This window comes from Polypterus senegalus, chromosome 15, assembly GCF_016835505.1.
Source record: "Polypterus senegalus isolate Bchr_013 chromosome 15, ASM1683550v1, whole genome shotgun sequence".
Taxonomy (NCBI): domain Eukaryota; kingdom Metazoa; phylum Chordata; class Cladistia; order Polypteriformes; family Polypteridae; genus Polypterus; species Polypterus senegalus.
Window position 1 is genome coordinate 68,352,841 of NC_053168.1, and position 13,495 is coordinate 68,366,335.

At 36.0% G+C, this 13,495-nt stretch overlaps 1 protein-coding gene across 2 annotated transcripts in view; it reads left to right on the plus strand.

Moving 5' to 3' along the window:
* si:dkey-12j5.1 (probable assembly chaperone of rpl4) overlaps positions 1-13,495 on the plus strand; it is a 417,417-nt gene that overhangs the window by 227,282 nt on the left and 176,640 nt on the right. Inside the window, exon 9 of one of the 2 annotated variants that reach the window (XM_039737187.1) lies at positions 12,421-12,474. The exons of the other annotated variant lie outside the window; for it this stretch is intronic. Within the exon in view, the coding sequence (XP_039593121.1) occupies positions 12,421-12,474 (54 nt within the window). The remainder of the gene's footprint in view (positions 1-12,420; positions 12,475-13,495) is intronic. 2 annotated transcript variants of the gene reach the window in all.

Sequence of the window (13,495 nt, forward strand, 5' to 3'; positions counted from 1 at the left end):
CCAGTTTAAGTGAAAAATTAAGGAAAGTGTACTAAGTAATTGCAACACAAACACAATGACTTAATCAGTTTTAATGCGAAAAGATGCCAACGAAAGAATAGAAGAAGTGGGCTGCTTGGGTAAAGAAGAGCTGCTCACTAAGCAGCAAGCATATCAACCTCTGAGCTAACGAATGCTAAACATACAGAGAAAGAGAATGAAAACTATGAATGCTCAAGTCAAGTGTATTCACTGCACATTATTGTGCAGTGCGCCTTTACTGGTTTAATATATTTATCTATAAAACTTGTTGACCAAAGTTGACCAGCTTACAGTCTACCATATTACATTTCATTATGCATGTATTACAACCAGCGTTCATTTATACTTTCCACATTTGTCATTGGTGTTACTTGGGTGAAATGTGAGTTTCAGATTAGACCTTACCTAACTGAGAAGTGACACTAAAATAAATCAGTGCTTCCTTTAATGGAACAACAAACCAGGAATAAGATATCATTTCAAGATTACCATAATGCAGGGAAGTATATCTTGGATTACAAAGAGCACTGAGTCAGGAGAAGCTGAAGACAGGGATTTTAGTTAGAAATAACCTCTGAATAAAAAGGCCGCAGTAATGTAAAATCACTTGTTATCACTTTTTATTTTTTCCATCATTTTTCTTGCCTACAGTCCTTTGGAACTCTGTGATTTATGAACTTTTTTTTGCATTATTTTTTGTCAAAAGAAGTAAATAACACATGTTAGTTGCAGAACCACGCTGCCAGAAGGTAACATTTTTCAACTTTCCTGCCAAGTATTTAGGTGTCAAATTTAGGAAACGTTACTTTATTTAATCTTTGGATATTGGGTTTTTGACATAACTGATAGAGGCTATAAAATCAAAATTTTTCTTTTTTTGTTTATATGCGCCAATGCCTACAACTCTTTTTTTGTGTTTATCGTAATTCTGAATAGATGACATGTTGGGACACCAGCTGGGTCATCCCGTTTAATTCCTTTCAATTAAACAGAAATATAATGTACAATGGTTTTCCAGAACTAAAATCATAGGCTGTAGCCTTCTCTTGTCTCAAACGTGCTACTTGACTTTTTGTGGAGCTCTGTCCTCTGGTTTGGCTCTCTCAAAGTGAGACACCTTCTTCCAGGGATGCTCATCTTTATAGGACTTGGCCCAGAAGGGGAGGGTGAAACAGCTAGCGGCAGCACCCCCTCTTGTTTGGCATTTCATGCCTCAGCTGTGCCTGTAAGGAGACACTCTCACAAGCAGGTATGACATCTGTTAACTTTAAAACATGTAGTTCATGGACTAATGATCAGGTTCTGTCATGCTCCTAAAGTCTATATTTATTTCCATCTTTATGTGCAAGACTACAGTGAAAACATAGAGTTCTGGTAGAATTATTACAGATACATACAGATGTAACTGTTGTAGTTTACAGTTTTTAATAATTTTTAAGTTAATATTATTATTATTATTATTACTTATTAAAATATATTAGCAATGTTTAGCAAGCCAAAAATTTGTCATGGGCAAAAATACGTTTGTGCTTTCATTGACTGCACTGGTTTTTATTGCTGTATTTTTTTCATATATAATGTAATTCTGTGGATTACAATTATACATTTTAAAAAGTCTTCTTTACCAAATCATTTGAGTTACTAAATATACAAGATCACATTATGCAATTAGGATGCTATGCAGCAGCTGAACATGTCTCCCCTACAACAACAACAACATTTATTTATATAGCACATTTTCATACAAATAATGTAGCTCAAAGTGCTTTACATGATGAAGAAAGATAAAAAAGACAGAATAAATAATTAAAATTAGGGAACACTAATTAACATAGAATAAAAGTAAGGTCCGATGGCCAGGGAGGACAGAAAATACAAAAGAAAACTCCAGAAAAAAAATAAAATCTGCAGGGGTTCCAGGCCACGAGACAGCCCAGCCCCCTCTAGGCATTCTACCTAACATAAATGACCTCAATCAGTCCTCACTGTATTCAGGGTTTTCATGGAAGAATTTGATGATGATGGTCATGTGGACTTCTGGCCTTTAATCCATCAATGTAAGGATATCACGGTGCTTTGATTGGATGGTGGTGGCAGCACAGATCGCCATGATAGAAAACCGGGAAAAGAACATTTTCCTAGTTATATAAGATTCATGAATATTTTACTAGATGACAATGCATAATCTATGGGAGGTTCCTGTAACCCCCGTAAATAGAATTTTATTGGTATATTCCTGCCATTTCTAACAGATTTGAGTAAACAGTATTCTTCAGTTAGTGACAGCCTTGCCTTGAGTAAGGTATGGAAGGCATAAGGTTTTAAACCTTGCCTGGGCACATGCCTATGGGCAATTTGGCTTAAGGGCCTTTTGAGTGTGTGAAGTAAATATGTAAGAAAACAGTACTTAATTCACGTACTGTGACGTATGCTTAAAGTGTACAGAAGAAGAAACTAAGAATCTTTAAGTAGAGAAGAAGAAGTTAAGAACTTTTAAGTACAGAAATAACTAAAGTTTCTCAAGAAAAGCTAAGTTAAAGAAAAGCTAACTTACAGTTTTATTACTGGGCAGCAAATATACAGGCGATAAGAACATGGACACAAATAGAAGAACATACACAGGCCTAGACCGCAATATAAGTAAAATTTTGCAGTACTTCTTTGTATTCCTTGCTCTGTGCTCCCATAAATACACGTTATCAGCAATATACAAATAACCCAATTGTGCTCCACTCATTTTGAATCTGGAACCAATGTAGAAAGCATTTTAACACAGAGAAGCTTCTATCTGTGGCACCTCTGCAAGAGAACCATCTCTTTCAACCTTCACAAACATATGCAGTTTTTAATATCTGGAAAAAATTTGGAATTAACTTGCTTAGAAATCTTTATATAGACAACGTCTTTGCATCCTATGAACAATTACATTCCAAATTTAACATTCCAGCTGCACATTTCTTTCACTATCTTCAAATCAGGAACTTTGTTAAACAGAACCTTCCAGATTTTCCTCATCTTGCACCCTCATCCATGCTGGAAAAAATATTGCTCAATCTCAAGGACTCCATCTCTACAAGACTCCATCTCTACAATATATAAAATCATTTTACAATCCCTCCCTTTCAAAGATCCAAGAGAACACTGGGAAAAAGCTCTCTCAATTAATATATCAGAAAAGGAGTGGAAAGTAGCAATGCAGAGAATTCACTCGAGCTCCATATGCGCAAAGCATACAATTATACAACTTAAAATTATACAGTATATCGAGCACATCTGTCTCGACTAAAACTCTCCAAAATGTTTCCAGGGCAAGATCCAACCTGCAAACGTTGCAACCAAGTCCCAGCCTCACTGGGTCACATGTTCTGGGCCTGCACCAATTTAACATTATTCTGGACAAAAATTTTTAATTACCTCTCAGACAGCCTTGGTCTCACAATCCCTCCTAACCCATGTTTGGGGTTCTTCCAGATGGGTTTAAGGTGGAGAAAGACAAACAAATTGTGATTGCATTCACTACACTTTTGGCACGCACACTTATTCTGATAAACTGGAAGAACCCAAACTCTCCTTTTTTAAGTCAGTGGGAAACCGATGTGTTATACTATTTGAAATTGGAAAAAATCAAATACTCGGTTAGATGATCCGTACAGACTTTTTTCAAAACATGGCAGTATCTAATCAGTAATATTTTAAAATAAGTTCATGAAGCACAGAGAACTTATTAATTTAGGTATGTTTACAAGCCTTAAATTTTACGCCGTTTGGCTTGCTCTCTCTCTCAGGGGTGGGGATTGATCTGTTCTTTAACTCAATTTTTCTTTTTGTAAAAACTTGATTGCTTTGTATGGATTGCAATAAAATTAATAAAAAAAAAAAGCTAAGTTTAAGACAAGATACATTTCTTCCCTTTTTTCTGCCTTTTATTTCACGTGTGTAACTGTTTTTTCTTTTATTCGTGTGTGGATTATTTGCTTTTAACTTTCACTAAATATTTTAAAAACAAACTTTTGGACTTTGGGATTTCTTTCGGCACGTGTTTACCTGTGCTTGACCATACCTTATTTTGGCAGGTACAACAGAAGAGAAAGAAGGGGTTAGTATGGATTTTGGAGCCACCATGAATAATAATGATAATTAATTGAATATACAGAGCATCAGGATTTAACTAAGATGAAGCTATGAGAAAGCCATGTTAAAGTAATGTGTTTTCAGCAGTGTTTTAAAGTGCTCCACTGTATTAGCCTGACGACTTGCTATTGGCAAGCTATTCCAGATTTTAGGTGCATAACAACAGAAGGCCGCCTCACCACTTCTTTTAAGTTTAGCTCTTGGAATTCTAAGTAGACACTCATTTGAAGATCTGACGTTACGATATGGAGTGTAAGGTGTAAGACATTCCGAAATATAAGATGGAGCGAGATTATTTAAGGCTTTGTAAACCATAAGCAGTATTTTAAAGTCAATTCTGAATGACACAGGTAAGCAGTGTAGTGACATCAAAACTGGGGTGATGTGCTCGGATTTTCGTTTCTGAGTTAAGATTCTAGCAGCTGCATTCTGCATTAGCTGCAAACGATAGATGTCTTTTTTGGGTAGTCCTGAGAGGAGTGCATTACAGTAATCTAGCCAACTGAAAACAAAAGCATGAACTAATTTTTCAGCATCTTGCAATGTTATAAGAGGTCTAACTCGAATGTTTTTTACCTATTTGCCTTTATTTATTTACTTATTTCCTACAACGTAAAGTCACAAGTAGAGTGCAGAGCTTCCCATGTACATATACTGTACAAAGTGCAGAGATGGCAAAAGTGCATTCTTTCTTTGATGTAGAACTGTCGTCATGTGAAAACAGCCGTGTCAAATGTGTGTGGGGGCCTGGGGGTGCGTTGGGATTGTGAACGCGGCTGAGAGAATAAAACTGAATAAAAATAAAAAAACAAAGCTAACCTTTGCAAGTATCATAAATTACACCAGCTGTTACAGACTGGAATCAAATGTATGTTTTTATTCTGAAATAGTAAGAATACGTGCAGCTCACTTCTCAAAATGGACTTATCCGAGATCAAACCCGTGAAGTTTTGATTACCAGTCAACAGTTGATACTGTTGCGCCACCGAACCAATCGTGGCAAATGCGTGTCAATGTTGCACCAATGCGGGTTCTTTTTCTGCAGTTATATTCTTGAATAGAAGCGCACTTGTTCTGTTATATTTGCACCTTTTGTGAAAGTGTTTCTTTGATATTTGGAATTCAGGCTTCACACATTATACACTTCATGTCAACATTTTGTCAATTATTACTAAAACATGAAAAACTTTTCTGTTTTAGCGATGTGTTTACATAGATCGTTGTAGAACACTTATCCACACATTTACGGGACAGAAGTTGCTGACGGAGAGACGGAGAGGTGAGAAGCAATTTAAGGTGGGACGACTCTATGAGTTTTTTCATAGGCTCTGGTAATTCTAGTGTTAAACCCACAGAGACCCAGAACCTTTCCTAGTAGCAACAGGGACAAGGCATCAGCCAGGTCTGAACAAAGAACTAGTCCAACTCAGAGTTCACTCACACACATATCCACATTTGCACAGATACAGAACATTTTTCTTGTACTTTGAAATAGTTAGATTCTTTTTTTGAGAAATTTAAGCATTTGTTGTTTTGAATATGCAAGCAACCCTACAAAGCTTGCTGGAAGTGGTCACTTTAATTGGGATGGCCATTGTGTATGTTAATGCTCTTCAAACCATTCATTGACCAGTGATTATAAAAAACTGTATTTTTTCATCATTTTTGCTTCGCGTCTGTTTGCATTTAGCTTTTCTGTGTAAATCAGAGGACATACTGGAGAAAAATATCCTACATGGTTAAGGAATTTGAATCTTTCCAGGTGGGATAAACAGCATTCAGGGTGTAACTTGCTGTAGGTGAGCAAAAGATGAAGGATTTCTAATCTGATCATTTAAATTCATTTCACTTCTTGTTTTCTTTTATCCATTTTACATTTGAAAGAGCATTTGTATGAGTCAAAAGGGATTTATGCCCTGACAATGACTACTGTATACCTCTCTGTGAAACTCTTAACAGACTTTTCTGGCAAAAGCGTTGTGCATTCTCCTTAGGTTGACGTTTGTAATAATAAAAAAATCCTGAGTTGTTCTTCCAAGTATTTATTTATTTTTTTTATCTAAAATGAATGCTCAAAGATATGGAAGACGATGATCCGCTGTGGCAACCCCTAACGGGAGCAGCCTAAAGAAGGAGAAGAAGATCTAAAATGAATGCTCAGACGTGTTTATAGCTCACCTATAGCTGACCCACAATGCTGTGTTTTCCCTCCAACATAAACCTCTAGTTGAGCAGTGTTTATTACTAAAGCTCCAACTAAACATTTTGCAATAAGCCATCTCTTTCTGCAAATCACTGAACTGTCAACAAGCCAATTTAGCCAGCTCAATGAAGGTGCTATACATGTCCTTTATAATTTGATTTTAATTGCTCAATAAATTTACAAAAACTCACATTACATTTGATATAATTTGTATCTGTCATTTACTCAAGTATTTCCTTTATTTTGACAGTTACCGGTTCATCAATAGAAAATTTTTCTAACAGTTTTATACAGATGCTTAGCATGACTTGTCTATGTGGGTTGTAAAGATATGCTCTGTTTCCTCACCAAATTTAAAAAATGATTATACAGACTATTTAGTTAAAGAAACCTTATAGGTTTCTATCGTTGATGATAGGCATGGGAATTATTTCACACACCTGTCTAGAAAAGGTTCAACTGTTGAGAGCAAAAACCAAGCCATGATGTCAAAGGAATTGCCCACAGAGCTCCGAGGCAGGATTCTGTTGAGGCATAGATCTGGGGAAGGCTACAAAAATGTCTGCAGCACTAAAGGTTTCCAAGAGCACAGTTGTCTTCCCAGTTTTAGAATGGAAGAATTTTGGAGCAATGACTCTTGTTAGAGCTGACCACCCAGCCATACAGAGCAATTGTAAGAGAAGGGCCATGATTAGAAAGGTTACCAAGAACCCAACTGCCTCTATGGCTGAACTCCAGAGAACCTGTGTGGCAATGGGAGAAGCCTACAGAAGGACAACCATTGCTGTCTAAACATAAACCTGTCCTCAGTAAAAAAAAAAACCTGCCTGGAGTTTGCAAAGAAACACCTCTCAAAAAACTCAAAAAATCAGATTCTTTGATCTGATGAAATAAAGGTTAGCATCATCTCTGGAAGAAACCAATCAACACTTTTCAGATGTGTGAAAATTTTCTATTGGTGAAGCATGGTGGTGGCAGCATCATACTGTGAGGTTATTGTTCAGTAGCAGGAACTAAACAGAGCAAATTATGGAGATACTCCAGAGTGCTCTGGACCTCAGACTGAGCCAGAAGTTTACCTTCCATTAAAACTGTGACCCAGAGCACAAAGCAAAGATAAAATAGGAATAAATTAGGAACAACTGTGGGAATGTCTTTGAAGTTGCCCAGCCAGAGTTCCAACTTGAACCAAATCAAACATCTCTCAAGATACCTGAAAACAGCTGTCTACTGATGGTCTCCATCCATCCTGACAGAGCTTGAAATTTAAATTTGAATAAATTCCTAAAATCCTTTTTTCGCTTTGTCATTCTGGGATTTTGAGTGTTGGTTTATGTGGGGAAAAGTTAATTTAAATGATTTTAGCCAAAGGCTACAACAGCATAGAAAAATGTGAAAAACATGAGTGAATCTGAATACTTTCTAAATCCATTGTATACCTGTGTCATAACAATAGAAAAGAAAACTGTAGAAACATTTTTTTCCTTTTTTATCATGAAATATGCAGTTTGAAAATCCAAAAAATGTGCAGTCTACAATTATTATTGCACTTAACAGGAATATTGTCTTAATCTCTTTTTCCAGTAAGTGATTTAGCCAATTGTCCAGGACATAACAGTTCCTAGAAATGGTCACACGTGGCCATTTTTAACTACAAGATGACTGGGCAATCTGAATGTAAACAAGTATTCAGTTAAATTATTTGATTAGTCTATGACAATGAGGATGTTTAGAACTTAAAATCACAAATCAATCACAAATTAATTGATCTGTAGTTATCACAACGTGGAATGGCTACTTTAAATGGATTACAGTATATCTCTATATTACACATTCAAGGCAGTAATTGTGAACTATCAACTTCTGGTAAGTTAGATTTATTACCCAGAATCATTTCACCTTAAATGCCATCATTTTACTTCTTAGCATTTTTAACTCATTAAAATATCATCCAAAGACCTCTGCTGTTTGAACTGATGGCTTCTGAACATAACTTTCCACAAGAGAACGTGAACTATGTGACCTCACAGCATTCTAGAAATGAATTGCCTGTTATCTCTCCCAGGGCAACGGTGTCATTTAAGTGAAAAACAATTTAAACATGAGCAAAAAAATAAAATAAAACTAAGAACATTAATCTAAAAACTAATTATCCCTTTTCCAGAGGATTATAAAATACCAAATTTACGTCAAGTTTGAAATGGCTTTTAGCTCAGCTGCCTGCCAAGTTAAGTCTGATAAATGGCAGCCGTATATAATTAATATTGTCATCTTCTCCAGACCAAAGGGCGACAGCAGTAACTATAGATTGTAATTGTCATGGATATCACATAAAATGTGCTGTTATTAAGTTGAAGCTGAGGTTTATTGCAAAAAATGCTCATAAATTGAATGGTCAGCTGTTTAAATTACAAAGCACAGCAGTCTGTTCCTAGCTTTGATGCTATTTCATGCTGCAGTGTGCTTCTAGGATTTAATTTCCTTCTACTGAACTGAGACGATGACCACTTATGAATTTTGCGAACAAATTTGCAAACACACACATACACACACACACAAAAAAAACCAAAAAACTTTTATCTCAGTGGCTTAATCATCTGACATGACCAAACTTCAGATTTTCTTTTTTAGTCTGGTAAAAGAATTAACCTTTGTGTCAATCTCCTCTAGGAAAGGGCAAATCGATGAAACTGTTAAAAGGCCTTATGATGTTGTTACTTGCCAGGAGTGCAAGCCTTTTTTCTTTTTATTTCTGTTATGTTTCTAGCACTAAAGGGTGCTAAGTAGATTTCTTATACAGTGAGCAGACACATATGCCTTTTGACATAATGGTACCCAGACTTGGGTTGTGTTTAATTCATGAAAGGGTTCTAGGGTGATCCACTTCGCACTTTCTAACCATTTATTACATAAACCTAAATAGAGTGTCCCAACTGCCCACTGTAGTTCTTGGAGGTTTACATTCACCAGGTTGTCACAAAGATGCATTTACAATCTGTAGCTCTATTTGTCTCCTTTATTTTATATATATCCTTAAATTGAATGAGGTAAGCTAGGTGAAACGCAATATTTGACTATTTATTTACCAGGCCTTCACATAACTTAAAAGAAATGAATAGTTTCAATACATTTTTCATGACAGTTTCCAATATTTGTATGTAAACTAGCATGACCTTCTTTTCTGTGTCCTAGGTTTAAAGGCAAAATGTGTTTGGTATAGGCTGAGGATACTTCAGTTTATGTTTGTGTGTGGCTTCTTGTGGTTTTCAATGCTATTTGTCCAGAAGACTTCATTCTTTAGAATGACAGCACCTCTGAAACACTTGTCTCCAATATGGTGGCATTCTGTTAAAATCAGGGTTTAATGATGCTGGATGCATTCTTTTCATTGGACAAGAGCTCATTTCCTATGTCCATTATACATCTTCCCGTGTAGTAGTCATTGGTGACAAGTCTGTAAACAAACTGTAGTTCTACAACCAAGTAACTTATGACTGATGTCTAGGAGAATAAACTCTTTGTCTCGTGCAATTTTATCTTTAACTTGTTGAAGAAACCTAAGCATATTTACTTTTTTTGAACTTGTTAAAGTTACTTTATAAGAAGGGTTTATACCACAACTATTTAGCAAAGAAACTACAGAACCTTGTTCCTTTCGGGCTAGCTGGTGACTGGCTCTCTTTCAATAGAAGCTGGTAGTTTTTATTTTCCAGTCCTGTTGGCTAGCAGGAGCCGTTACTGTGCCATTGAAAGAAAAACCTAATCACAGCTGAATCATGCAAAGGCTATGTAATTAAATATACCAAGGGTGATCAGAAAGATTTGAACTTCAACCTGAAAGGGGCTTTCTTCCACTTTTCTGATTGTGTTTGTGTCCAAAGATCCCTATATACTAACATAGGTTAATTACAGGTTTTAGCCCTTTGTGGTCTGTAGTGTACAGTATGTTTTTTGCCAAAAAACAACAGAATTAATAACACTAAATTTCTAATAATAAAGAACAATATATTATCAAACATTCTCTGTTGCCGAGTTAACACATACTTTGACCATTCCATTTCGTATGCCACAGCAACAAAATGTTGCTTCTGTAGAGCAAATCACAATGGAGAGCTAAAGAGCAATCATGATTAAGATAAGCAGACATTATAGGGGACAGTTATGGTTCAGTTAATATTCATTCTTGATTATTAATTAAATGAGAATATGTCCTCTGCATGTTGGGTACCTGGAATGTTGACTCTTGTAATGCAGTATTACTGTATCCAGTATTCCAAAGAGAACTTTACATTCATACAATAGGACTGGGAGAAATTAAAGAAGCATTTTGTAACTTACAATCAAGCTTAGGTATACCACTATGACCCAGTGCTCAAATACGAATTGAAACAAGGCCCATATCCTAATCAAGTTAAATTCTACTTTTATGATGTTGAGTGTGTAGTCCAGATAAGTTTCATATATAAAAAAAATTGCATTAGGGTATTTGCTTTTTCATTTGTAGCAGTCAGTTTGGCAAAAACGACAAGGAAATCTGTTGACCATTCCACTTTGGTTTCATGGCAAAGGTCTTGCCCACACTGCACAGGCTGCTCTGCAGGAAATAGTTTGACAAAAAAGGGCAACTACAAATGCAGCAAGTTCGCTGCGAATAACGCTTTGGCGAAATTCACTGATTAGCACTAATTATAACAAGCATGTCAATGTCCAAGGGAAATTACACTGAAAGATAATTAATTGGGTTTACTATTGCTTGTCTTTATAGGTCAGGCTCAAAGCTGTTTAATCCTCCTTGCAGGTATTGGCCCATCTTTGCTTTCAAAGTTTGGAACAAATTTTCAGTGTTCAATTTTTTATCTTGCTGATAAATGTTTTATTTTGTCATGTATGGTATGGTGGCACAGTGGTTTAAGTCTCTGCCTCAGAGATCCAGGACTCTGAGTCCGACATCTGGACATTGGCATTGTGAACTCTGTGTTCTGTCAGGTTCTGTATGGAGTTTTTATCTGGTTTTCCTCCCATATCTCAAAGGCATATGTGTTAGGTCAATTGGAGATTCGAACTTTGGCCCACGTGACTGGGTCCTTTGATGAACCCTTGGACAGTCTACAGCTGGTTCTTACCTTACGTTTGATGAAACCTAGATAGACTTTGACTCCCCATGAACCTGAATTGGATCATGCACTTTTAAAAATGGTAATATTCATGATTAACATTTTTTATTCCCTGATTAAGTTTAGACCTGGACAGAATACCACAAAAATGTTTTCTAATAATATAACTACATATGATATTTACTAGAAAATTTCAGTTTTGGAGATTGTGCAGTTTGGTAAAGATTTTTTTTTGCTGAAAAAAAAGCTTAATTTCTAAATTCACATTCAAAGTGTTCTAAATTGAAAAGCTTTGTTTCAGCCTAGGAAATCCTGTGATTTTTTTTTTTTCTTTCTTACCAATTTTTGTTTTTTAAATTTTAATATATTGCTGTCATTGAATTATTCATGCCTATATCTAGAAAATGAGTGATACAGTACAATTAAAAATGTAGTTTACACGTTACAAAAAAAAATTTAAAATTTAAAAAATGATTAAATATACCCACAAGGAGAGCCAAAACCTTTTCTATAGAACTGTACTAATATAATGTAATGACTTGTTTAAAGCATGTTTCATTTTTCTCATATATGGTAGTTTTTTATATTTTCAGGCACACTTTTTATTACAGTATTTTAGTTATTTTTTCATATAGGGACATGTTACCTCACAGATCCAGCATATCCTGAGTTTGAGTTCGGTACCAAGTCATTATTTTTGTGGTGTTTGCCTGTTCACAACATGCTTGTGTGGGTTTTGTTACTGGTACATGTGTGTTTAGTTAGTCCGTAGTCCCAAATCCACCAAGTGCGGGTATTGGCATGTATTTGAAAGAGCCGTGTTGCATCCAGGGTTGATTCCTACCCTGTGCCTGCTGCTGCACATGACCTTCCTAACTAGGATTCAATAAAATTGAGAATTTTATGTTATGTTATCTTTCATATGAGATGTAACTGTTGTTTGTTTTTCAGCATGCATCAGAAGTGCTTGAAATGCTCTTAGAAGAGGATGATGAAGTTGTGCAGGTAAAATGTTTAATTCTTAATTTACTTTTTCATCAGAATGTATTGCAAATATTTTTTTCTGATTGTATACAACTTGATAGATATATAGACAGACAGACACACACACACATGCATATATACCTACAATACATGATGGTCTAAACCCCATTCATGTTTCTTGAAACACTTCTCCTCTATAATCCGTTGGCTGAAAGTCCTTAGTGTTATTGTGTTAAGAGAGAGAATTTTCAGCATTGTTCCTAATTGCACTCAGTTTTGTTTTAATCCTCTCCTTTGCTACTACCTCCAGGGAGTCCAGACTACATTCTATAACTGAGTCTGCCTTTTTAATTAGTTGTTGATTCAGTGGGCCTCTGTTATCAGCCCAGCACACCAAAGCATAGAAACTCACATTGGTCATCACAGAGATAGAGAAGATGTAAAGGGTGTCATTACCCACATTAAAGTGCAGTCTCCAAAGAAAAGTGTCTGCCCTGCCCTGTCTTATATAGTTCCTCACTGTAACGATCCAGCCTGTCATTGAAGTGGAACCCCATGTACTTGTAGAAGTGCACCACTTCTCCAATCCCTGGATAGTGACCGGACATGGCAGCTCTTTTTACAATACAATACAATAGAATTTATTTTTGTATAGCCCAAAATCACACAAGAAGGGCTTTAACAGGCCCTGTCTCTTGACAGCCCCCCAGCCTTGTCTCTGTAAGAAGACAAGGAAAAACTCCCCCAAAAAGCCCTAGTAGGGTAAAAAATAAAAGAAACCTTGGAAAAGGTAGTTCAAAGAGAGACCCCTTTCCAGGTAGGTTGGGCGTGCAGTGAGTGTCAAAGAAAAGGGGGTCAATAAAATACAATACACAGAGCAAAACACAAGTAATCCTCAACAACAGTATAACAGTGAAATAAAAATATAACAAGTACAGAGCAGAATTTAACAGTAGATGATATCACATAATATGATTTGGATTTTGTAATGCAAATTTTAGTAACCAGTTCCTTGGTTTTGCTGCTGTTAAGTTGATGCAGT